The sequence below is a fragment of the Panthera onca genome, chromosome B4 (assembly GCF_046562875.1).
Source record: "Panthera onca isolate mPanOnc1 chromosome B4, mPanOnc1 haplotype 2, whole genome shotgun sequence".
In the NCBI taxonomy this organism is placed as follows: domain Eukaryota; kingdom Metazoa; phylum Chordata; class Mammalia; order Carnivora; family Felidae; genus Panthera; species Panthera onca.
The window spans coordinates 10,280,672-10,307,984 of NC_138345.1; the positions used below are offsets into that span (position 1 = coordinate 10,280,672).

At 47.5% G+C, this 27,313-nt stretch overlaps 1 protein-coding gene across 17 annotated transcripts in view; it reads left to right on the forward strand.

The window, feature by feature from the left end:
* CELF2 (CUGBP Elav-like family member 2) overlaps positions 1 to 27,313 on the forward strand; it is an 844,193-nt gene that overhangs the window by 791,479 nt on the left and 25,401 nt on the right. For all 17 annotated transcript variants that reach the window (XM_078450445.2, XM_078450438.2, XM_078450442.2 and 14 more), the window contains one exon: positions 3,465 to 3,599. In XM_078450445.2, coding sequence (XP_078306571.1) covers positions 3,465 to 3,599 — 135 coding nt within the window. The remainder of the gene's footprint in view (positions 1 to 3,464; positions 3,600 to 27,313) is intronic.

Below are 27,313 nucleotides of genomic sequence, written 5' to 3' on the forward strand. Positions count from 1 at the left end.
CCACGTAATCCTTCCTACTGTGCCTAGGGTCTGGCCTAAGGCGGCCTCTCCATAACTGCCTAGTGGATGGACGGATGATGGTTGCATGGATAGATGGATGGTTGGATAGAGGGGTGGGTGGATAGATAGGTGGGTGAGTGGACGGGCAGATGGATGGATGGACGGACAGACAGACAGATGGGTGGATGGTTGGATAGGTGGGGAGGTGGGTGGATAGATAGGCAGATGGATGGGTAGAGGGACGGATAGACAGATGGCAGGTGGACGGATGGACAGATGATGGATGGATGGACAAATGAATGGATAAATGGATACATGGATGGATGACAAGAACGTGGGCGAATGGACAGACAGATGGATGAGCTGGCAGACACACACAGGTCCTCCTGCTTGCTGCCTCTCTCCATCTCATCCTTCTCATCTTCTTTTTTCCCCAAATCCCTCAGATGCTGCCCATCACCATGACCACTCCTTTCCACTCTTGGTCTCTGCTTCCCTTGGCCCATATTTTCCTTTCCCTTGCAGTGTGACCACTGAACACAGTTGGCCCCACACACACTGTGGCGCCCCAGAGCTGCAGTCCCCTCTCTAGTTTGCCAGATGGAGGCAGGGAAAGGCCAGATAGGATTGCAGACACTCTCGGGTGGCAATGTGTGGGAACAAAGGTAGAGGGGACATTGTGGAGGACACACCAGGCTTCAGCCCTGGGTTTCCAAACAAAGAGGACAGTGAAATACAGAACCAGTGTTGTCAGCTGGGCTCTCAAGAATGCCAGCGGGTGAGATCAGGAACACACATAGTTCTGATAAATACTTGTAAAATGGATTAATGAACAACTTAGGGAAACAGTAGGTAAAGCTGTTATAAATACTGAAGGACTAACAGCGGAGAAAATGAACACTTGGTTGGGTCTATGGATGGTACTCTTACCTGCCGTTAATGAAAATTTCATCCTGTTCGATGCCCCGTCCATTCATTCTGTGTAGATTCACCCGTCACCCACCATGTGTACAGCTGTGAGTGTGTATGTCTGTCTGTTTAGGTGGACTTGAAAATCAGACAGGCTGTTTGTCCTCAAAGAGCTCAGTATTTAGTTCAGAAGGTAAGAGATACATATGCATAAGATCAGGGTAAGATGTGGTGACTGCCATGGGGTTATAAACACCAGGACAAGTGAGTTTGCAGCTGACACAAAGAAGGGGTGTGTGTTGAAGGCAGACTCTCAGTCTTCTTCTGAGGGAGGCTGGGAGGTGTGGCAGGATCAATGCCCCAGACTTGGGGAGTCCACCACCATTTGCCCTGACGCCTCGGCCCAGGACCTGAGTCCCTGACCACTTAGTTGTGAGCTAATAAGTTCCCTCCAGCTCTGGAATTTCCTCCATGCCAGTGCTGTGGCCCACACTTGGGGCGGGTCAGGGGCGATGTCTTGGAGGGCCCCCTGAGCTCACCGGGAGAGTGGTTCTGCTCACCATTAACTGATGCCAGGCGTGTGCCACAGATTTTCATTTCGGTCCTAAACCATCCCCTTGTCAGCACAGCTCTCGGTCAGTGACACAGTCGGTCACGTGGTTTACATCATTACAGCTTTAGAGGGACCGTCAGTCACAAGAAGGCCAAGAGAGGACAGACGGGTCAGAACAAATGTACCTCAGTCCTCTCAGCGTCGCTCAGGTGTGAAGCACGTTAGAGCCCCTGTCCAGAGCTGAGCCCCTGGCTGTGTCCGGGTGGCTCTGCACTGAGGCTGTGCAGCTCCTGTGCTTCCCCCATTTTCCTCAAGCACCCCAGAAGAATAAGACCAGTGCTTTCTCAAGTCACACGTTCTTATAGATAGGACCCTGTCTGACCCTTGATCAGAGGGAAGGAGGGAGAGCCTTGTTCCGAGTTGCACTGACAGGAGAAAACAAAGTTGCAAAGTCTACACTCTTCTTGCAGAAGTTGACAGGATCCCTCAAGTACTTGTGTCCTCAGAGCATCCCCAGGACCTAAGTGGATTTTGAAAAACAGGTGTTTGGCGGTTGGCTCTCACCCTCAGCCAAGAAGGCTGGGCATCTCCTGGAAGAGGACAGAGCATTGTTCTCAGCAAAATAAGGAGCCCTCTTGCAGCAGAGGCATCAGGAACTCTTCTCTGAGCAGAAAGAAGATGGAGGCAGCCAGGACGGAGGAGCAGATAAGCGAGCCTAGCTGCCATGCTGTGAGCGGTGCTTAGGTGGAGGGCTCCACACCCATGGCTGGTAGCTTTCACGGATGTGTTGCTAGAACATTCTCTCACCATTCCACCCACCACCACCCCCAATGAATAAGGACGCTGTGATCTGGCCAGTCTCTCTAAGGCAGATTAAATTGCTCGGTAGGCATTTATTAAGTACCTGGATTTGAGACATGAGAAGAAGGTGAAATTAAGCTGATTACTTAACTCTAGTGTTTGTATAAAATTTCTCTGTACAGGGAGAGAACCATTGTGTCCTGCTTCTTAAAGGTACATTAGTGTGAAGTGGAGAAAGACTCAGAGACCCTTGGACTGAGATAAAAATGGAAGAGGCCTCAGCCGATCCCACCCTCACGTTCTTGTAAAGTTTCACTTCTCTCTGCTGTTCTCTTCTTAATTTTCACTAGCCAGAGATTTGTCCTGGGTAAACACGATCCTTCTTTAAAAAATAGATGCCTTTAAAATGCAAATACAAGCACATTACAAATAAAAATATAACCACGATGCCATTTTTATTTACCCATTTTCTTTTTATTCATGAGATGTTATTTGAGTCCCTACTAGGGTCCCATTTAGACTTCACACTTAAAATAAGTCTGGAGAGAGGATGTCAGTGGCGATAACCACCATGAGGGTCCCTAACTCTCATCGGGTGTTTACACTGTGCTGAGTGGTTTGCATCCATCATCTCTTTAAATCTGCACACTGCCCTTGGAGGCAAGGCGCAGTTAGTGGTGCCGCTCACTAAGCAAGCAAGAAAGAGGGTAAGTCATTGGCCCAGGGTCACAGGGCTGGTACAGTGGCAGAGCCAGGAAGCCATCATAGCAGTTTAGGTTCAGAGCAGGAGCGAAGTACTGCTTCCTCTGGAATTCCTTCTTCTCCGTGCAGCTGACGGGCTTCCCAGGAGCCCTTCCTCCAGCCACAGGGCCCCAGTCTCACGAGTTCTGTACTGCTGCCCTGTCGTGGTAGAAGGCTCCGGTGTGGCCAGTCTGCACAGAACCGTCCTGCTCTTTCCTCGAGCTCTCTGAAGCGCCAGGACAGGGTGGTTGGGACACGTCCTGGGTTAGGACAGGCAGCGCCTCACACGGCGGGCGGCTCCACTGGCAGGTGTGGTGACTCACGGGTCACCGGGGCAGCGGCACAGAGCGCACCATCCCAGGGCCCGCTGCCCAGGGCCTCTGATCCTGTCACCCGCCCTCACGCTTGGAGCCGGGCCGCGCGGGCCTCTTGCTAAAGTGGCGTTTCTCTCCCTCCACAGGCATGAATGCTCTGCAGCTACAGAACCTGGCGACGCTGGCAGCCGCCGCGGCCGCGGCCCAGACCTCAGCCACCACCACCAATGCAAACCCTCTGTCCACCACGAGCAGCGCCCTGGGAGCCCTCACAAGTCCGGGTAAGGCGGCTGCTCTCCTTCCCGGGACGCGGTGGGGATGGCACCCGGGGTGGGGCCGGATCCCTGGAGAGTTTCTTAAAGACACCAAGTTCGAACGCACGTGTGTTTGATTTACGTGTGTTTGATTTTCCCACGAAGACAAAGAGGAGGGTTTTCCCAGAGAGAACCGAGCCGGTGGGTCTCCAGCCTTCACCGTGCTTGGTGGCCGTGCTGTCGGTCACGCTGCTCAAGCTGGCACCTGGTGTGGGTGTGGGAGGAGCCTCCCTCGCTTCCTGGTGTTCGCTCTGCTTGTTAGCGGTTCGAGGGTCCTCTGTTGAATCTCAAAATCCCTAATGATTCCAGGGTTCTGTTTCACACCAGCTCCATGCTTCCCGCTGGCTCTCAAAACCCACGGTCCGGAGGGGGACCGTCCTTGCCATCACCTCCCGGTCGCATCCCGGGCTCTGTAATTTCAAGTCTTTCTGCTCGGAAATGTTGTCGCCTTATTCAAAAGCAGATGCCGTTTTCCTTTTCATACGAGCCAGACATAACGCGGTTGCTTAGATACCAGCATTTGTGTCTTAAAAAAATGTTTTGCTGGTTTTTCTTCCCCTCTGAATTTTCAAGACCTTGCTGGATGAGCTCCCTTCCCCACCCCCGCCTCTGCAGATCCCATACCCTCTGCCGCCTGTGCCCCAAAGATGAGCTGCTTGGTGACCGAGCTTGCGTGTGCTCGTGCGGGGCTCTCTTTCGGGAAAACACAAGATGAAAACACGGCTTTCTTAAGGCTTTTGGGGGCAGGAAGCGGTGAGCCCGTGCGACAGCCAGAAGCCGCGGCCCGTGGTTCGTTGCTGAAACGCTGGGTGTCTAATCTGTCTCCCCATGAGGACCGTCTGCAGGGAACCTCAGAGACACTTAGGCGAGGCTGGGGGTTGGGGGTGGGGGGGGCATCCTCAGGCACGGTGCTCTCCTAGCAGCACAGGGGTGCGTGGACTCCGTTTTCTAGAATGCCTTCAAACGTGTCCGTTACCCCATGGGGGCCTCATTTGGGGCAATAGATGGCATTTCCGAAAAATCAACCTGAGGCCCTTTTTTCCCCAACAAACTAAGTTATAAATCTAATGCAATACGTAAACCTGTTACTTATACAAATCCTTAAGTGACCCTTGTTAAGCAATAGATGTTTTGACAGAAACTCCCCCTGTAAAAATAATAGTGATTTTTCTTAAAAGCAAATTAAAAATTTGACCTCACCAATTTACCTGTTTTATAAATCAGATTGAAAAGTAATTTCTTGGGATGCCTGGGTGACTCGGTCGGTTGAGCCTCCGACTTCGGCTCAGGTCGTAATCTTGCAGTTCGTGAGTTCGAGCCCCGCGTCGGGCTCTGTACTGACAGCTCGGAGCCTGGAGCCTGCTTCGATTCTGTGTTTCCCTCTCTCTGCCCCTCCCCCACTCGTGCGCGCACGCTCTCTCTCAAAAACAAGTATTAAAAAAATTTTTTTAAGTATTTTCATAAATAAGAATGTTTTTCTGTCCACGAGGACAATGAAATGACTACGTTAAAACAGCGCAAAGTATTTGTCATACACACATTTTATTGTGTCTTTAGTTAGAAGCTCGTGTTTTTAACTATAACTTATTTGGAGAGAAAAAAACTAAGTCATTTACAACCTGTATGCTCCTTTATTTGCTTATATAAAAATAAAGATAGCTGTGTTTTTTAAAACACACTTTACCTTTATTTAGCAAAAGTATATTATTATAGTTTTCCCAACCTTGGCCTTCATCGTGTCTTCCTTTTATCAAGAGTGACCAGCAGAAACTAACCAAATCATTGGTAGTAAACTGGAGGAAAAACAAGAAAACTTTTCCTTAAATGGCAAGGAGCCACAAAGCCCGCAGCTTGGACCACCGGCCTTTCAGGGCTTTAACTTTGATATATTCAGTATTGTAATGACGTTAAAATTGTCCTGCCTTTCCAGAGATGAACAGACCATTATCATAAGTGGACATTTTGGTTAAGGGTATGTGGCCTATTATTTGCTTGTGAGGGTTCATTTGACTTTGTTGAACTATGTTCTCCCGTTGTGATATTTGGGCTGGAATGTGCCTTGGCCGCAGGGAATCAGAATTAATATTTGAACAAAAAGAAGACTGGTTAGTTTACGAAGTCAAGTGCAAGTGGGATGTAAGTTGGTCGGTGTAGACAACGGAGTTGATACCTAACAGCTGTCTGAGTGGCTGTCCAGTGTCAGGCACCGGCCCCGGGCGCGGCACAGACCTGCCCCTGCCCTCGCGTCCTCCACTTGGTCAGGGTGTCTGATAGCGAGCGAGTGCGCGTGCCCCATAGGTGCCAGGCGGTGTTGTAAGGACGCACCAGAGTACGGTGGAGAGTGAAGGGCGTTGGGGGGAGGCCATGGGGGTATCCAGGGCAAGGGCATTCGGGTGAGGCAGGAGCAAGTGTGAAGGTAGGAGGGAGATGGCACCTGCTGGGCGGGGAGGGGTGGGGGATGGCCGTGTCCCCGGATCCACATGCAGTCCAGCCAGTAGGGTCGGAAGCTCAAATAATGTAACCTGTTTCAAATGGGGGGTTACTCAGACAGCCGAGGAAGATGGCCTACATACTTAAGAAATTTTAAACATATTTGACCACTTTCAGGTTTTTCCTGAGCTCTTAGTGAAAAGGAAATTGTGTCCTGAGATCTGCTTTCCTTCTTCTCTCCAAAGCGGAGTGTCCTTACCTTTGCTCTCAAAGAAACATTCCGCCCTTCCATTAATTCTGCTGAGGTGCCAGACCACCGAACGTGGTTTTTCTCCTCTCTGTTGAGCAATGCTTTGCATAATAGCTGAAAGTATTTCATTAGAATCCTGAAGTGTAGCAGCCGAAATGATTTAAATCTACATTTCAATTATTTTTCTTAAGCGTAACTAAAAAAAAATCTGACATTTAAGTGGAAGTAAATTATTTGTCTAATTTCCATCAGGGACTTTTTCAAAGTCACAGAAAATGTGGTTGGTAGAATTCACGACCCTCCACTCCATCAAAGCAATTTCCTGTGAAAGAAAAGGGGTACACGGTAGTTCCCAAGGCCGATGCCATTATTTATCTTTTAAATAATAAAAAATAGGACTTACCATCGTTGTACCTCTAGCAAGACCAGTCCAACTGTGAAACGCACTGATGCCCCATCACTCAGCTCCCACACAGACCCTGGTTTTACCCTGTTTTTAAAGATGCCCCCTACACTTCCGACCAATCCATCTCGAAGGGAAAGGGACAATTCAATCCCCCAAACTATTAATTTTTTTAATAATTGTAAATTTATCATTTTAATTTTGCATACCCAGGCACGGTCTCCCTACAGCATTATTATAAATGATTTTAAACAGTCTGTGCTTTAAAACATGAAAGATTAAGCTTTAATTTTTGTTAAAAAAATCCCCTTAGGCAATAAATAGGTTCCCTTTGTCTCATGGCCTTGAAATAAAAATTAAAATAGTTTAAATTGCCCATGGTTAGAATAAGTGTTTCATGCAATTATCAGATGGTAGTGAATAAAATTAGAAATTAAATCATGAAAGAATAAAAACCAGGTAAATGCATATTATGCCTTTCATGGGTTTCTCATGGGGTCTTTTGAAGCCTAATTTAATCGTGTTTCTTGTCTTTTATTTTGATATGATAATTTTTCCTTTGTTTACTTCATTCTCCTCTTTCATTAATTAATTCCTGGGTCGTTTCTTCTCCAAATTTTGAACTTGTTTTTGAGGAATGTGTCTCTGTGTTGGTATAAAGAAGACATTATCTCCAGGGTGTGCGGCAAGGTCTTAAAGAGAGATGATAATATTTGTCTTCTCCCCAACTCGTGGATTTGTTGGTTTGGGCTGGCAATTCTGAGAACTTGGGAGACAGCATTATAATTACCACACAGGCACGTGTCTTTGGCACTTTCTGTCTAAAACATAATACTGCGTTGGTGTGCCACATTATTCCTCTGACCTTCTTCTGTTTTCTTTTTTTTTAAGAGGTTTTCGCATTCTCCAAATGCTTCTGTAAGTGCACTCAATCAGGTGCACACTTCAGGATAATAGATAATTTCTCTTGATAGGATAAGGCAGTTTAAAATGCTAAGGAGGATTTTTTTTCCCCCGTTTCCACCGTTGGCTTTTCAAATAGTTTTCCCCTTAAATTCTAGCAATATTTTATCCCCCACGTCTTCCAGACGTTACCCGCCTCCTTGAAGGCTGTGACAGACACAAAGTCCCCAGGACACGGTGGCACCTCCTTGTGGACTGTTTGAGGTTCACGGAGCCTGGAAGTCTTTCCGTGTGAGCCTCCCTTCCGGGGGTCATCACGTGGGAAGGACCCGTGAATGGTGACCTTCAGTGTCACACACCCCTGTCACCGGGGCAGCAGTGGAGAAAAGCCGAGTGGGAGACGAGGAGTTATCCTCGGGGTCACTCCAGAGGCTTTCGGGGTGACGAGAGGTGTCTGTCCCCGTGTGTGTACCTGCGCGTGTCCCTAGGGGACCCGTGTCAGGTGAGGAGGTGCGATTCACAGGCCGATTTAGCCCACGTTGGTGGTTTGGGCCCCACCCCTCCGCCCGCCAAGCCGTCACGCACAGGGGACAGGAGCACAGGTGGAATTAAGGCGATGGGGCCAGGAGAGGCCGTCTGCCGAGGCTGCCACCCTGACCCCACGACCCTGGGGGTCTGCCCGTCCGTGTCATCCACGCGTCCAGACCTCCCCCTGCCCTCCCTCATCCCACTCCCCTGTCCTCGGCCAGCCGCCTTGAACCAGCCTCTGGGTTCGTCGTGCGTCTCATCAGCCGCGCATCCAGGCCGTTCTGGTGCCTTCTCGGGAGCATCGTATGGTCCCGCTACCCCGGGTGAAGCCGCGATTTTGCCCGCTTCCTGCCGTCAGAACGGCCTTCAGCTTCACGCTCGCCCTCCGTCCATTTTGCACGCCGTCGGCAACACAAAACAGCTCTGTCGGGACACTTTCCGCGTGGTTCATGCACGGTCGAGAGGAAGGCAGATGGAGGCATTGGCGTGGCATTCGAGGCGCTCCCTGGTCTGCCTCCACGCTTCCCTGCCAGCACGACCCCCCCTCACCGCCCCCCTGCAGCTGGATCAGGCAGGTCTTCATCCTCCCCAGACATGCTGTCGGCCTTTATTTCTGCTGGCTTCTCTGCCTGAAGTGCCTTCTCCTGTTTCCTCCTGTGAAAATCTTCTGCCGCTAATTTATTGCAGTGTTGGTGCTTAGGGAGATTAACGTATAGGTATAAATTCAGTGTTCTTAATGCACATCATAAAAAATAGAGTTTATGCTACATAAGTTAAACTGCAGTAAAAAAAAAAAAACATTTGATAATAATTGATGCAAATTGCTTTAAATTCTCTAGTACTTCTAAGAACCAGGGCAAATACCCCCTCCACCATAAAGCCCCCTAGAAAGAATTAAGAGCCTCCACATTACATTTCTAGCATAAATACTTAACTAGCTCTAAACCTGGGTTAAAGGCAGACTCCTTTATAAGGAGCTCCCTTAGATGCACTTTGCCAGTGGAGACGGAGAGAAAAGTGCAGCAGCCAAGAGGCTTCTAGAAATGCCGCCTACCCTTCTGGGCTACCCAAGTATATTCTTCATCCTTTTCTTAGAACGCTTCACCTATTTTCTCTGCGGGATAGTTGTTTAGACACATGCCCTGTTTCTCCCTGTCTCGAGGGCAAGTTCTTTCAGAGTAGGAAAAGTTTATTTACCCATAATCCCCCTTGCTTTTGGAAAGTACATCACAGGCCCTCAAATGGTTTTCAGTTCAGCGGAGTAGCCAAGCAGCCAATAGCCAAGTGCTCTAAGACGGGGTCTCAAAGCCATCTGTTCAGCCCAGTGCAGTGCATACATCTCTAAGAAGGAACCTGGCTCTGCCCTGCTGACATATGACAGGGTCCACTCACCACCTCGGACCATGATCCGGTTCCTCAGTAATCCCAGAATAGCCACACCCTACAGGTGAATACGCAGGTCTGACAGCTTCCTGAAAAATGAATCATACTAATTATGTTAGTACAGAATCACATAAAGTGGTTTTTATTGCAGTCATTACAAAGATTGGCTTTCAAAATGTTCTCCTGTCACGATATAGACGTGAGAGTCTCCTATCAAATACGGGCATTCATTTTTCAGAAGCGCCATCTACTCTAGTGTGGGCTTTTGAAAGATCATCCTCAGACAACTCCCGTGAATCACGCGTGCCTCACCAAGGCCACGTGCCCCCAGTGCGCCGGCGTTGGTTAGATACAGCAAGAACCCAGCCAACTGTCGAGGGTGTTTTTACTTACACTCTGTTCAACCTTGACTGCGTCTCTGACCTTCCTATTTTCCTCCATTCATCTTTTTTCACTGCTTATTACCAAAGAAAGTTCTCAAAACCGTCAGTGTTCCCCATCATTAGCTATACTTTTAAGTGTTTTCGTCGAGAAGGCTGTTAAAATTACCTGTTTATTTGTGGGGTTGAATCAGACAGGTTTACACCCTATTGCTACAGAAAGAGAACTGACAATGCCATTCTTTGCTCATTTCCTGCGAGTTTCAACATTTTATCTTTCTAGAAGGTTTCCGTGTGTTGACTTGCTGCTGACTTACAGGGCTCACTTTATTTTCATTGATGTTAATGGAGTTGAACATGATGTAAAAGCCCTGTAAATAAAATATCACCATAGTGACTGTAATTTCTGGATATATTTTTTCATTCGACAGATGTTTCCTGAGCATCTTCCATGTACCTGGGACTATTCTAGGCATTTGAAACACATCAGTGGACAAAGTAGAGAAAAATCCATGCCCTCATGTAGTTGATATTTCTAGCATTAGCTCTTTAAAAAACATATTTTACTAAATTTCTGCTATCATCAAATGACTTGGTGAGCATTGAAATATAAGCTATAACTTCTACACCCTTTAAAATAACCATTTCATAACCAACTTTTTGGCTTATGTTATGTTAAAATTTTGTGAAAGACCAAAGTGGAAATGGGGCGGGGGGGGGGGGGAATCTTCTTTCTCTACTTTCTTCCCTTTCTGTAAGCCTTGCTGTTTCTCTGCACATTGAATGAAGCAAAACTCTAAGAATAGTATGCACTAGTTAGTAAATTTGATGATGAAAGTCTAATGATGAAAGTCAAAACAAGAAGAATGCACACACTTCTGTGAGTGGCTTCTCAACAGAAGCATTTCGTGAAGGGGCGCCTGGGTGACTCCGTCAGCTAAGTGTCTGACTTTCGATTTTGGCTCAGGTCATGATCTCACGGTTGTGGGATCATTGGGCTCCTCTCTGAGCATGGAGCCTGCTTAAGATTCATTCTCTCTCTCTCTCTCTCTCTCTCTCGCTGCCCCCCTCCCACTCACACGCAGGCTCTCTCAAGAAATAAAAAAAAAAAAAAAAAAGCATTTCATGAAAACCAAATTACTTCCAAAGTTCTTAGGCATTCAGAACATATTTGGGGGGGGGGGGGGGGCTGGTAATTGGCCGTGGTCTGTCTTTTTGGTAAGTGGTTCTTTATTTGTTTGGCATTGATCATCCTACTCATAGGGTTTACAAACCAAAGACATGCAAATACCTCCCAGAGGAGTCTCACTGGCCCCTGTACGTGCTGGGTGTTTCGATGCAGAATTCACCTTAAGTTTTACTTGGCATCAGGAAAATGGATGTCTTTTGGGCTACATAGTCCAAACCGCGGCTCATTCCCTAAGTCATCCAGTGTGCTGAGCTGCCAGAGGGTTCTCCACTCCTGGCATCAGAACGACTCTGCATAGTATATGGGCAGCCCACGCAGATGAGGTGCTCTTGACGTGGAGCAGAGCCACAGTCTCTGAACGGTCCTGAGCTCATCTAAAGCTTCGTAAAGCTGCCGGGCTGAGGGGCTAGAGCTATTTTTGGATCACCTCTCTTCTCCTCGGAGCCCGCACTCAGGTCTGTGTGGCCAATTCTACCTGTGCCCCGAGTACGGTTTGTCCCGCTGTCCTGGGGGCTGTCACTCACCACTCAGTGCTTTGTTCTTGCCTTGCTTTGGGTACGCTTCTTAATACGTTTAGATACCGGCTGTCATTCTTTGCACGTTTGCTTTTAGCGGCTCTGGAGTTGGAGCTGTGCCAAGCGTTAGTGATTCGTTGTAAACGGTGCTCTATACGGTCTACGTTGTGTCAGACCCACATCGGATCCCGTTGTGGCGCACGTATGAGCTCACAGGTGTGTTTTCTGTACAACACACTCAGTGTACTTCCGTTCCCACTGAATCATCGATGTTGCTGTCTGATAGAGCCATGTTATCACTGCTAGCACTGGGGGAAAGCCCATAGTAATCACATAATGATATAGTAAGGAGGAAAAGCAACCAACTTTTGCTAACAAATGTTGCTAGACACAGCTTCCCAGAGGTTTATGACCAAAGGTCCGTGTTTTAAGACCTGAAAGCCACAAAGTATGAGCACTGAGTTCACGTGTGGTTTAATCCCACGAACTGCTTAAACCAGATGCAGTGGCCACATTCAAGAAACAAGCAGAATGCACCAACCCGGTCAACCTAGTTGAAGGGCGGAAAGTCAGAGAGATTGTGTCTTGAGGAAACAGGGGAAATTTTGAATAGAACAGCTGACATTTAAGCCCAAATTTTAAGACTAGGTAGGGTTTTGAGACGTAGAAATGGAATGGGAGATCTAACAAATGTGTCAAGTGTGCAAAAAATAAAAAGGATTTGGTGAGCAAATGGAAATTCATCTCCTTTTCACAGCCATGAGATGTATGGAAAATAATGACCAGAGAGGGTCCTGAAAGGTATGGTTAGGGAGCCAGAACTTCCTCGTGCAGGCAGTGAAGAACATCTGAGGACTTTGAGAACAAGAGAGTCCACCATGGGACTTGAGCGCTGACTGGATGTGAGGATAGAAGGAAGGAGTTGAAGGTGACAGAAGCACATTTCCTCTGGGGGACAGGTGGCCCAGTGTTTTCATTGGTGTAGAGGGGAGGCAGGAGAAGGGAAAGTTTGTAGTAGACGAAGATTGGATTTTGTGCTGCACATGTGAACAGGCCTTTTGTGTACATATATCCACCGTGCACACGGTTGGCCATCTGACCGTGGAGTTTGTCGCGGAACTAGAAGAGTGGGTTGCAAACTGGCGGCAGAAGTGAAGTGGACTGATGTCAGCTTGGGGTGGGTGATACCTTTAAGTTAGAACCACCAAACAGAGCAGAGAAGGAGACCAGGCGCAATGCTCTGGCTGATGGCTGTATTTGTGGGGCAGACAGGAGGAACCACGTGGTGGTAGCGTGGTACCCAGGAACCACGCAGGAAGGTGACAAGGGAGAGCAGAGAAGGGGCATTTGAATTTAGCAATTAGGCAGCCCCACCTCCCACCCCCTGCATGGCCAGGTCACTGGCGGAGTAAATGTCACAGTTGTAGAGGCAATGAGAGAGGAGGAATGTGGGACTGGAGGCGAGAATTGTATCTTTATAAATGACATTTTCATGAAATTGAGTGTTTTTTTTTAAAAAGTCTACAAAAATAGCAAGGTCAGGAGAGAGATGAAGATGGGGAAACTTAAAAGTACTTCTAAGCTAAAGAGAAGGAGCCAGAAGGAGAGAGAACAGGAAGAGGCCAATGAGAGATGAGATTGATGGACTGAGTGGGAAGGCGGTCAGAGGAAGGGAACCAAACCCTCCTTTATGCCTGTCTGTGGCACTGGAGCAGCGCGTGAGGGTCTGTGACGAGCTGGGAGGGGGACCCTGCCACCGAGCTCCTGGACGGCGCGCCCTGCCCTGCTGTCCCACAGCATGGTATGTGTGTGACCATGTGCCTGACGGGGCATAAACCCATAATAAATGCTGGCAACGGGCTGTATAGTCTTGAAAGAGGGAACGCCTTCTTCGCCTCTGAGACGCGAGCACACAGAGGCCAAGATTGGGGAGGACGCAAGGAATTTAAGACACAGAGGTATTTACATCACGTGTAGGCTAAGGATTTAAATATCTAGCGCTACAAACAGAAAAGTCCATACTCGGGGCAGAAGTTTAAAAAGGAGGTACACTGAAGAATGTACTAGAGGAGTTACAGTTTCGTTTCCTTTCTAGAATATGTGGACATCTTGACCAAGAATTGGAAGACTGATTTGGAGCAAGTCATTTAATTTAATCTTTATCTAATTTTCTCAGTTGGGAAATGGAGTTGTTCACTTTACTGAAATATTGAGGTTAATACATACATAGAAAGCACGCTGTTGCTTTTATTTGAAGACAACGTTAAATTATGAGAAAGATGATTTCATTATTTTGGAATGATACTAAATTCCCCTGTTGACAACAGGAAACTAGGTTAAAACTAGAATAAGATCAGTGATATTTTTCTCTGAACCTTTTACCTTTGGAAATGAGTATCTCCCCCACCCTTGCTAAAAAATACCAGCATACAAATGCAGAAGTAGACCCACTCCTTCCTTCTTTCTGCTTTGGGGCTCAGCTGAACAAATTGTCAGTGACTTTCCCACGTACTTCGAGTGTGACTCCAGGTTATGGAACCAACACACCCTTCTTACCAAAGACGACGTGGCACTGTTGGATTCAAGAGTGCCAGCTAACCGTGACGGGGCAGGACTTCTGGGTAGCGGCCACCATGGAGGGTCACGCACTGAGGCCCTTGGAGAGCTGGGGGTTATGACTGAGTCTGTGCTCGTGGTGGGCCATTCGCAGAGGCAGCCGCCATGCCAAGGCGCACGCTCAGACCGTGCCTGCGGCCCACAGCTCTTCGTCTAGAACCCTGCTGGCTGAGCACTTGACCCTCGGCAACCGTGCCATCTTATCCAAAGGAAAACACTAGAAATGAGCGTTCGGTCCCTCTGGGCAAACTGCCCCCTTTCCAGGAGATCCGAAGACCAGACTCAGCCAGGTTTTCGGCGACCTGCCAACGACACACAGCTGGTTACCACGGAGGTGACCTCTCCCCAGGGTGCAGAGCCTGGTCAGATCATCAAGTTTTACTGTTACAAGGAGTCTTCAGGATAATCTGTCCAGGTGCCTCACGCATGATCCACACGGAAGCCCGCAGGGTTAGTTAATGATTTGCTGAGGAAACACAGGCGATCAGCAGCAGGTGTGCCGACGATCCTGCCACACCGCGAAACATGCAAAAGCAGGAACTCTGGGAGAACTGGAATTGTGTTTCTGGATTTTTCCACTTACATGTTCTCACTCTTGTGAGGAAATCCACACTTGTTTTTTTCAATCTGTGTTGATGACCATCTGTAAAAACAAACATCTGGAGCCATCCAAGTACTTGTATTTTCGTAAATCGTTAGCAGAATATCGTCGGAAGGGAAGACAGGTTGTTTTCTCTCTGCTCCATTCTTATTAGATCCGTATTTACTGAGTTTACATGAACAGACTTTTTCAAACTCGCAGCCCCAAATTACACCTTCGTTCTTCAGTGTCTGTCTTCTTGGGACCAGGGAGGATACTACAAACAAGGCAAGGCAAGGAGGTACCCAAGTTTGCTGACAACTAATGAAGCCAGTTTCTTCCTTAGAAATGTCAACTAATGAGGGGCACCTGGGTAGCTTCGTCGGTTAAGCATCCAGCTCTTGATTTTGGCTCAGGTCACGATCTCACAGTTTGTGGGATCGAGCCCCACATCGGGCTCTGCACTGACAGTGTGGAGTCTGCTTGAGATTCTCTCTCTCCCTCTCTCCGCCCCTCCCCATGCTGGCACACACATTTTTTTTCTATGTGTGCCTCTCAAAATAAAGTGAAGAAACGTCAACTAGCGAGGACTCCCAACAAGCATTTGCAAAAAAGAATTAAAATGAAGGAAACCATTTCTGCTTCCATTTCTGCACCACTTTCTCACCTTCCAGCGTGTACTTTCCTAGAATAATGCCTCAAAAGCCAGTCAGGGTCCAGATGAGGGGCTTGCTTCACCCAGCCCTCTAGACTGAGAGTTCTTCCTGCACATCTTCCGGAGAACCAGGAGAACCAGGGTGGCCTGTCTGGCCCGGTGTCGCCCGAAGCCACATCGTCGACTGTCCTTCTGAGGTGAAGCGATGTGCTGGGAGAAGAAAATGGGACGGAGGATATGGCCATCACAGACCATCAGGTAGTGACATCGGACCACCTCAGACCCTTTTAACACCATTTTCTGATAGCGGCAGCCTCCCCCTACCCTGTCATTCCTCCCCACCCCCACATCTTGAAAGTTAAGGGAGGAGACGTAACTGTGGAATAATTGGTCCCCTGGGAGAAGAGTCACTCCCTGTGTCACTAATGCCCTGGGGTTGTGATTAGCTAATAAGGCTAGTGCTTGTGTCATTGCCTAATTCTGCCTCTTCACAGGCTTCCCTGCGCCAGCCAGAGACCGCGGCCGAGCTCCTTTGAGGCAGGGTGGCATCCTCAGTAGGTTCGTGCAGTGTAGACGGTTTGCTGTTTCCTAAGCCGCAAAGCCACTGTGCTTTCACTGCCCGATGGCTCCGAGCAGATGTTCAGTGAGCGCACCGCAGGCAGTCTCCCCGTCTTCGGTGGTGGTTTGTTGTAGCTCGGGGACAAACCTCGTGCTGTCCAGGGGAGGAGGGGGTGCTTAACGCGAGGAAGCGGGTGCCTTTGGTTCCTAGAGAGCACGGTGGGTCGTTCCTCCTGCCCCTGCAAAGACCAGGAGGCGGGGCGGCCTTTGGGGAGGGAGAACGTTGCCGGCGGGGAGTGAGGCGCATGAGAGACTCCTAGGCCCCCTGATGGCCGGCCGTCTGTCTGCTTCCCTTGCTGGGCCTGGAATCTGTGGAAGGACGGAGAGGTGGCAGCGTTCCCCCTGAGCAGTCACTTCACCCAGACCGCGCCTCTGGATCTTTGTCCCGCCTTCCGTGCGGAAGGGGAAGGAGCCGCCGTTTACCCGTGTGTCTCTGATCCCGCGGCGGGCGAAGGTGGGTATCGAGGCCGGTCTTGGAGCCGGGCTGTGCCTGCCCCCCGCCACAGAGGCGCCACTCCCCACGGGAGTGCCAGCTGGGACAGTGAGCGTGGGCGTCTGCTACCCTCTGTGTAAGAGTTCTGTCCCAGGACCAAAGGGTGTCTCTTGTCTTGGTGACAAGGCAGCAAGTGGCTTTGTCCATTCTGTTATTTTTTTTTCAGCTTTTATTTATTTTTGAGAAAGAGCACAAGTGGGGGAAGGGAAGAGAGAGAGAGAGAGAGAGAGAGAGAGACAGACAGACAGAATCTGAAGCAGGCTCCAGGCTCTGAAAAGTCAGCACAGAGCCCGAAGTGGGGCTTGAACCTGCAAACCGTGAGATCATGATCTGAGCCAAAGTTAGACACCTAATGGACTGAGCCATCCAGGCGCCCCCGTCCATTCTGTTTTTTAAAATAGCCACACTCTTTGTGGCCTGTGAGCAGAAAGGGACAGTCTGAGTAGAGTCTTTTTTTTTTAGCAGCTCGGCTGTGTCCTCAGGGGCCCTCATAAGGTGCAATGGGATCCCCTTGACCCGGCTCCTGAAGGCCTTCGATTGGCCTCATCCTAAGAGAAACTAGATACGGCGTTCAATGTACCTGCCTCAGCCTTCAGTATTATTTTCATTTATTCATCCGCTCAGCAAATATTTGGTGCCTGTTACGTCTTAGTTACTCCTGTAGGTTCTAGGAAATGAGGCAGAACTTCTCATTAATAAGCTTATCTGCTGGGGGGATTTTTTTTTCCTCGGGAAGATAGAACCATAACTCAGGAAACATTTTACTCCTGGTTTCCTGCCCACCCCCCACCCCCGGCATCTGTTCCCCTTTTTATCTCAAACCAAACCTCACCTCCCCTATAACCTTTACCTTCTTAGGCCCCAGACTCCCCACACACAGCCGGACAGGGTGAGGTGCCACTGTGCTTGGAGGCCTCTCAGCCCGGTGGTTCCCACACTTCACTGAGCGAGAGGCACGCCAGGAGGGCAAGTCCTGGGCCCTGCAGCCACGGATGTTGGTTCAGAGGCTCCGAGGTAACCTCCAGGCGAATGAGATGCCCGAGGGCCTAGACTCTAATTTTTAAAAAGTGACTTTGCTCCATCTAATGTGTGTACGGATACCACACCCTCACAGGGTAATGTGGTCCCTGCCTCCAGCAGACAGAAGAGCCCTCACCACGTGGCCTGCAGAGCAGGTCAGTGAGTTTTCACCCCCAAAGTCTGGCTTGTCTCTCCTTACATCCTTTCCTCTGTGACTGGGTCATTTAGGATTCAAGATGGCTGTGCTGGGTGGGGCGGCTCTTCTAGCAAAGAAGGTAGAAGCTGTTGGTGTCTGCAGCTTGGCTGGGCTCCTGTCGGTGTAGATCCCTGCGGTCTCTAAATAGACCCTGGGTTCTCACATTCTTCAGTTACACCGTGAGCAGTGAAAATTGGAACCTTCACAAAGTGCTGCCTTTAAACCAGTAGAATTCTGCCTTCTCTGAGTCCTGTTTTTCCCTGCCAGGAGAGGCGGCCAGCCTGCGTTTGGTACTCGTAGAGACAGTAAGAACTTTTCAGGAGTTGGAGTGTTGGACCTCCAAAGCCATCAGGCATATGTCAGGGTCTGCAGAAACCCCCTGAAACGTGACCACCTGACGGCCTTTGCTTTCATAGTTCCACGGACAGGGAGGACATGCTTCTGAGGGCACTTCCAGTCCACAACCGGCCCTTCATACTGTGCCCGCCCCCTTACGGCTTTGACCCATTGACCCATCACTTTGGTCTCCTGAGCTACAGAGTGTCTTTCTGACGACAGCACCTAACCCTGGCCCTTCCCTTGGTTGTCTCCTCTCTGGGCTAAATTTGACCTCTTCATCAACGGTTTCTCTCACCGGCGTGACTGGCAGGCCTGGTCACCCTCTTCCTGGCTCTCAGAACGATACACATAGACCGAGATTCCTGACGGCCAGACCAGTGGTACAGGCCGTGGGATTGTCGGTCATCTGTGTACTTCCTTCCATCTCTCCTACCGGGAAATACTGAATCTGCATGAATCTGAGGACAGGATGACCAGATTCTCATCCTTCGGATAGACATCGTCAGCAATGTTTATCAGTCACCTACTGTGTGTCAGGCATCATTGCCACCTCATGTGTTTGATTATCATGTCAGTTCTCAGGGTGGGTCACATTATTCCCATTTTAAGCATCATTCGGAGCCTCAGCTAAATTGAGGGATTGCCCAAGGTCTTACAGGTGGAAGGGACAGGGCCTGAAAATTAAGGGTGAATATGAGTAATCGCAAGTTCATTGCTTCTGTAGATCTCAACAGCAGCCAAGATAGACACAAGATGCAAAACAGGAATTTAAGTTTATACGCGCATAGTGTTAACATTCTGGAGCCAGAGCTAGGTGAAGTCCTGGCTCTACAACCTACAGCTGTGTGGGACCTTCCCCCAGTTACTTAGCCGCATAGGCTAACTGTAAACAAAAGAGCTGATGCACAGAAAGTACTTAGAACAAAGGCCGGCCCCCGGGTAAATGCTAGCGACCGCCATGATTAAGCTGTATTCCTGGTGAAGCTGAGTTGGAAAATGTATTCGTTTTCCATTGCCGCTGTGACAAATTACCACACACGTAGTAGCTTGAAACAACACACGTGTATTATCTTCCGACTCTGTAGGCCGGAAGTCCAGCATAGTCACTGGGCTGACACCCCACATAGTCAGGGGTATCAGCAGGGTGCAGTTCTTTCTGCGAGCCCTAGGGAAGAATCCACTCCCCTGCTCCTCCAACTTCCGGAGGCTGCTGGCTTCCTCGACAAACAGCCCCTCCTTCCAAGTCCTTGTCGCGCTGCCATCTCCCTGGCTCATGCGAGCCCCTCTGCCATTGACAGGACCCCTGAGATTACACTGGGCCCAGGCAGATAATCCTGGACAGTCTCCTCATCCCAAGGTCCTCTGAAGAGCAGCTTATAAACCCTCTGTGTTGTATACCCTCTGTATACCCTCTGTATAAAGCTCTGTGTCACAGGCTGCAGGAATCAGAACACAAGCATCTTTGGGGGGAGCCATAGAGCATGTAGTAGTAATTCTTGTCTCCCTCTGCAAACGTAGTCCTGGGACCCAAATGAACTTACCTGCCCTCTCCAGTAATGCAGAAGTTAGAACAGAAAGAGAATGGAGAGCAGGAAGGCCTTCATCAAGCACCCACTGGTGTCCTGTGTTTTAATTTGGCGGCCCCATGGATGTTAGATCTTTCCCAGTCTCTCCAGCTACATTCGTCACCTGCTTCCCGTTAGGGGGATCAAGGCTGGTGGGGGCTGGAAGGGAGGGAGTCCGGCTTATCCACATGGCAGAGAGAGGGTGACTTTTTCCTGAGAAATGAAGCCAAGGGCCTTTTCTCTCTGGAAAGCTCAGAAAGAATAAGCATTTATCTCTGGAACAAATAAATATAAAGCAAATGAAGCATTTTTTTTTAATTTAGGTAAGATTCAGCTTGCTTGTTTTTTGGGCTGCTTTGAGAAAATTTCCCAAAGAGCCCTTCTCCCACAGCTGTTAGCTATCCCGATGGCCTCCTCACCGAGGACTCACCCACAGAGCTACGGCACCGGCCCCGTCCTGTGCCACTGCTCGCTGTGTGCCCTGGGCAGGTCCGCTCAGCCTCTGCTTTCCGTCTTCTAAGTGGAGAAGACTCTCAGCCTAGTTCATGCATTGCCTCAGAGGATCCAAGTTGAAATGAAGGAACATATGTGCAAGGCGGTGCTGTCTGTCCCTGTCGATGGGGATTAAGGGAGAGAAACAAGTCACTGGCCAGGGTAGGTGAGCCAGCGCTCGGCTCTCCTGGAGATACTGGACAGTGGATATTCCTCCGGCTCGTCGAGCACTCTTTTCTCTCTTTCTCTCCCTCCTCCTTTCACCTTGGCATAGCAAGGAAACCTAGTGATCTAGGCATGCCATCCATGACCTGAAGCTTTGACTTGGGCCAAGAAACTCTACTCAGTGTATTATTGATCCAAGACCTAGTGCAGTTCAAGGAGAAAGAACCCGTCTTCTCACTTAGATTGGGAGAGGCATGTGGGAATTGTTGAGCTTGGCGTCTTCCCAGCAGTGAATTAACCTCAGAAGAGCAGAGAAACCCTGTGATGCTCACCACCTGTCTTCCTTTCCCCCCCCCCCCCCCCCCCCCCGTCTCTAACCCTGTTCCCTTCCCGCATTCTTTCCTAAGAAGGCACAGAACTGTGCTGCCGTATGAGGTAATGAAAACAGGACTTGTGTTTATTGCATGGCCATTTTAGTTCCTGGTTAGCCGGCCAGTCACAACCTCTTTGGGTTCGTCGGTAGTTTCTAAGCAGTAGTAAAACAGGCTGAAGATGGGACCTCTGACAAGACACGTCTGCGCTGCGTGAGCAAGGGGAGCCGAGCTTTGCTCCCCTGGCCTGTGTGCCTCTGGGCTTTGCCGTGTATGGAGCAGCCTTCTACTAAAAGAGGTGCCGTGGACGATGGAGAGTGCAGGTTTATTTACCACCCTTCTCCCAAAATGTGCCGTTGGCATGTCACAAACAGTTTAATGGAGAAAGTGAAGGATACAGTTCTTGGTGGAGACCAGAGGGAATTTCAGACGGGCAGAATCCTCTTGCCAGTTGGCCAACACAGAAATAGGAAAATATGTGTGTTGTTGGCATTGAATTTGTCCCTGTCTTTCGTGTCTGGGGTCTCTTTCTCTACTGTGTGTCTGCTGAATATTTGGTGTTGGAGCACATGATTAAGATTGGCTGTGTGACAAACTTGAGGCTTTTTGCTTTAAAGCGGTTATTTGCTAGAATTCAAAAGATTCTTAAAGGTGGCTAGATCGCAGTTGAGCCATCTTTTCCAAATGAGACTCCAGTTGGGGTGAATTTTCAGAGTATTGTCTGAAGCTGTGGGGCACACAGGGTCTTCTCGTTTCAAGGTCAGTTACTTAGTTCACTCAGCATTTTTTTTGTAATTTTTTTTTTTTTTTTTGAGAGCACACAAGCAGGGGAGAGGGGCAGAGGAGGGGAGAGAGGGAATCTTAAGCAGGCACCACAGTCAGCACAGAGACCAACAAGGGGCTTGTTCTCACAACCCTAGGATCATGAACTAAGCTGAGATCAAGAGTTGGACGCTTAACCGACTGAACCACCCAGGCGCCCCATTAGTCCAGTCGTCTTACTGTCACACTTGATCCCTGTCCCTCGTGTCCTTCACCCACTCCCCACCCTTCTACTGGGTCTAGCCCTCAACCACATACTAAGAGGCCCACCTGACTGTATCCAGTCTTCCTGCGGTTTTAAATAAATAGCAAACCAAGACCTAAAGAGACCTCTAGCTTGTATACTGTTTGTATTATCAGTGACAAGTGGGCCTGCTGAATTTCCCACCTCCCCACCTCACTCCTGCCCCTTATGCGTCCATGGCTCGTGTGTGTGTGTGTGTGTGTGTGTGTGTGTGTGTGTGTGTGTGTGTCTGTCTGTCTGTCTGTCTGTCTGTGTCTGTCTACATCTACGGTACACTCCCTCCAGCTTGCTGCTCACCACCGTAATTGAGAATTACCCAAACAAAGCAGAGAATGGCTTAAACCCACCTCTTCCTCAAGCCCATCTTACAGACATGGAGGGTGTGAAAGATCACCCACAGTGTGAGGTCAGCCAGTTCTGATGTCGCCCGGCCCCTTCCCCCTCTTGCCCCCTGTGAAGCTCCAGCTAGAAGTAGGTGACAGACAAGTGTGCCCGTGGCCGTTCTGGGTTTCCCTGGGTGAGTGCAAGCAGGCCGCATCTACGGCCCGTAGTCCCTGACATGGCTGCTGAAGAGGGAGAGGGGCCTGGGCCCTGCACACAGGCTTTTCTCTGTGACTGGTGGTGAGGAAGAGGAGGGTCAGCCAGCAGAAACAGGACCAATGGCCATCCAGTCATCAGTAACTGAAGCTGTGTAGGCAGAGATTGGAGAGAAGCTTACCTCCTTCCTTGTTTTACAAGACATGTCCTACGTAGGTTTGTCCCCTCAGTTCGGTGTGTACCCAGTAATGGACTATGATCTGAAAGTCCCCAGATGGTACCATTGTGCCAGGTTCATTACCTAGATCACCCTACTCAATCTTCACAACCTTTTAAGTTGGGTGTTCTTTTTTCTCCCATTTAAAAATGCTGAAATGGAAGCTTATGGAGAAGAGGAAAGGTTGAGTCCAGAGCACTCAGTCTCAACGACAGCCCCATTGTGACTCCGGTTTTCTGTCTGTAAACGGGGGTAATGAGATTGTAATGGTTTGTTGCTTAGAGCAGTAGTCTCACTTTGTGGTGTCTGTGAGGCCATGTTGGAAGCTTTCTCCTGTCCTTCCCCGGGATGCCTATGCTAACCCAACTTGCATGATCCTCTTCTGCCACCAGAGATCTCGAGATGCAGGGTGATGAGCCAGGGAGCAGCAGAAAGAATTAGAGACTAATGAGGTCTGTGCTGTAAACAAGGTCTGGAAAATGTAAGTTGCAGACACTGAGGTATTAAGGTCCGGTCATGTATTTCCTCTCCAGCACTAACAGTGAATACTCCACAGCAGCATGACGACTGGTGTCATAAGTCTTTCTAGGAATGTGCTGGTGTCCCTAACTGATAGGCACTTTCTCCAGGTCATTGACCTTAGTGCTTTGGCACCTCTGCTTCATCAGTGATGTGTGCAGCAATGGAGTTGGAGGCCTTTCTGATAAAGGTAGCTTGTGTTTCTCAGATGAATGAGAGACTGTTCTGATCCATTACTCGGCTGACTCCCTCCACACCTTATCCCAGTTTGTTTCATTTCCACATCTCCATCATTTCCTGTGCCGTCTGAGGAATATCTGCTCTCCTTATCCTATTCCTTTCTATCCCTTTCTTTCCCTTCTGAAAGATCTCAGTGAAGAGTCTGAGGGCATAAAGAAAAAGAGTGCTGAATAAAATGAGCACTCTTTTCTGACGTACCCACTGGTAGTAGTGTTCTCTTATGAGCTGTATTTCATCCGGACAAAGACACAGATGTTCATAGAAGTGTATCAAGGTCCTTTCAATGCAAGCAGTTGACCCACTTTTCTCTTTCTCTCTGAAACTGATGCAAAACTCTTCTGTCTCATTATAGCGTATAGTTTGTTGTTTGCATGGTATATATCTTTCCATCCTTTTACTTTCAACCTATTTGTGTCTTGGAATCTAAAGTGTGCCTCCTATAAGCAATACAGACAGCTAGGTTTTGTTTTATAATTTTTTAGGCCAGTCTAACAATCCCTACCTTTTGATTGGATTGTTTACTTCATTCACATTTAATATCATCAGGATGCATTTATATGTGACATAAGTTTACTTTTCACTTTCTGTGTATTTCAGTTGTTTTTGTTTCTCCTTTGTGGCTTTATTTTGCATTAAGTGAATATTTTCTAGTATAATGTTTGAATTTCTTCAGTGATTTTCCTCCATATTTTTGAATTTTCTTTTCTTAGTGGTTGCTCTAGGGTTTACAACATATATCCTGTCTTATCAGAACCTACTTCAGATATGTACTAACCTAATGCCTATGAGATGCAGAAACATGCCTCCTATACATAACTCTCCTTTCCTCCCCTTTTTTCTACTATTTATATACATATTATGTCTTTGTATGTTATAAACTTAACCTATAGTTATAATTATTACTTTATATATTTTAAATGAACTGAAAGAAAAAGGAGAGCATATACATGTATCTGTAGAGTTTGTTTATAACCTTATTTATCATTTCCAGTTCTCTTCATCTCTTCTTGTGGTTACTGTCTGGTATAATTTCCTCACTGTAATACAACTTTGTCCCCCTACCCACTTCCTTTGTGCCTAAAATGTCAAATATATTTCTGTATATTAGAGGCTCAGTGATACAATTAATATACATACTGCTTTAGGCAATTGATTTTTTAATCAATTAAGAGAAGAAAAGAAAAATGCAACTATACAGTCTTTTATAAGTATCCACATAATTACCTTTATTGGTGTTATGCGTGTGTATGTGTGTAGGGATTTGAATTATTGTCTTGGGTTATCTGCTTTCAGCCTGTAGAACTTGATTTCATATTTCTTGTAATACAATGACTGCTGGCAACACATTCTGTTTTTGTTCATCTAGAAATGTTATTTTTCCCTTGTTTACCGAGGATAGTTTGGCTGGATATAAAATTCTTACTTCATAGTGTTTTACTCCTTTCAGCATTTGCAGTGTGCCCTGCCACCTTCTGGTCCACTGTTTCTGCTGAGAAGCCAGGTGTTAATCTTCTTGGGATCCCCTTATACATGATGAGTCATGTTGTCCTCTCTCTCCTTGCAAGATTTTTTTTTCTTCATCTTGGGCTTTCAGTATTTTTACTATCACATGTCTGGGTGTGGATCTTCTTCTATTATCCTACCTGTAGTTTGTTGACTTTCTTGGATATATAGATGAATGCTTTTTGTCACGTTTAGGAACTTTTCAGTCCTTGTGTCGTTATTTTTTCTATTCTTTTCTCTGCTCGTGGTACCCCCAGTATCTGTATACTCTTGTATCTCATGGCATGCCACACCTCTGACGTTCTGTTCCTTTTTATTCATTGTGTTTTCTCTGATTTTCAGACTGCATGATCTACATCATTCTCCAAACTCATTTGTTATTCTGCCTTTTCAAATCTAGTGTTGAGCCCCCACAGTGAATTTTTCATTTCTGTAATTTACCTTTCAAGTCTAGAATTTCCATTTTGTTCATTTTTATAATATCTCCCTTTTTATTGGTATTCTTTGCTTGATGCAACTTTGTCATCATACCTTTCGTTAAGCATGTTTTCCTTTAGTTCTTTGAACATATTTATAGGACCTGTTTTGATGTCTTTGTCTGCTAAGTACAGTATTTGGACCCTCTCAAACAGTTTCTGGTGCCTGCTCAGTGAGCAGAGGCTACTTTGAGGACAGGACTCCCACACTTCCTGGCCCAGAACAGAGCTTCCATAAGACAGAGCCAGGGGTGTGGTTAAAAATGCCAGTGGCCTGCCCTTCCCTGGGAGAAACCATAGCCCTAGGTTTGGACCTGTGGGGAGAAGAAGCCCTTAGCTCCTTGGCCACAACCACCTGGAGTTGAGCTTCCATTACATACACTGACCTTGGGGAAATGGGAGAGGAGCAGCTGAAAGGGAGGGAGCAGGTTGTGGCTCAAATGCCACAGACTCTTGCTGTTCGTTCTGAGATTTTGCAGATTTACCTGAATTTCTTCTTTCAAGGACCTTACGATACTTTAACTGAAGGGCACCTGGGTAGCTCAGTCAAGCAGCCAACTCTTGATTTCAGCTCAGGTCATGATCTCACAGTCGTGAGATCAAGCCCCCAAGTCAGGCTCTGCACTGAGCATGGTGCCTGCTTGAGATTCTCTCTCTCTCTGACCCTCCCCCACTTACTCTCAAAAAGGGAGGGAGGGAGGGAGGGAAGGAAGGAAGGAAGGAAGGAAGGAAGGAAGGAAGGAAGGAAGGAAGAAAGACAGGCAGGCAGGCAGGCAGGCAGGAGGGCTAAAGAAGAAGAAACTAGTTTAATTCAGAAGAGCTTCTCTCCCAACCCATGTGTGGTGTATTCACATTGTCATGTATTGCAGTTCTAGCTCCAGTGTGTTTCATCCCAGTACACTGTAACTTTATATAAATAGCATTTATTTAAATCTGCCTGCATAATTACTACTTCCTTTGCTTTATTATTCCTTCTTTCATCTGGGATCATTTCTCCTTTAGTTTGAATCCTATCCAACAGAACATTTAGTGAGGGTCCACTGGTTAAAAAGTCTTAGCTTTTATGTGACAATTATTTATTTTGTCCTAGTTTCCGAAATATATTTTTGTTGGATGTTCTAAGTTGACAGTTAATTTACCTCAGCACCATGTCCTAATCTGTCTTACATTACTATTGATATGATTAGCAATAATTTAAAAGATATTTTACAGTGCTTGTTACTCTTTTGGTGTTTACTGCCCCCCCCCCCCCCCCCCCCCCGAGTCTCTCTGATCACCTAGACCAATAAACTGCCAGAAACAGAAGTCCTCCTTTCTGGGCTATTTCCCATGGAAAAAGAGACTTAAATCTAGTGTCAGTCTCCATGTAATAGCCCTTCCCACACTGCTGTGCCAGTGAGTAAGGGGTGAAAACTATCCCTCATGTGTGTTCTGATTCGAAGCCAGTAATAAAAGCCTGAAGAACTTTCACACAATTTTAGGTGACACCAGGGGAATACTTCTAGAATGGTAATGTGAGGATACCTGTGAACCCTTTACCCCGTGAAACCACCATTACTGGTAAAAACTGTAAAAGTCAACCACTTAAAATCTCTAGAAATTGTCCTTAAAAGTCCACAGATGGAGAAACATTCTCGCAAATGTTCTGGCAAGAAATAAAGGTAATGATTACCTTTGATTTTCATAAGTTATGTTTGTTAAAATTGTTATGGTAATATATAAAAGAATAGAAATAATATACATTACCTCCAAAGTAGTAGAGGGGGAAATGGAATGGGGAAAAAAAAGTAAATAATAGTCCTAAGAAGGAAGGCAAGAAAGAAGAGGAAAAAATATAGGCAGGACATACAACACAAAATTTAAACATTTCTACTGAAAGACTGTTAGATTATTAGGCTGTAGTTTTTAAAACCTGTTTACATATTGATTATAAGAGATAGAGCAGAAATAGACAAAAAAGCAAAACGATGGTAAAAGATACATCATGCAAATAACCAAAAAAATCTGATGCTTTTATTTTTTATCATACAAA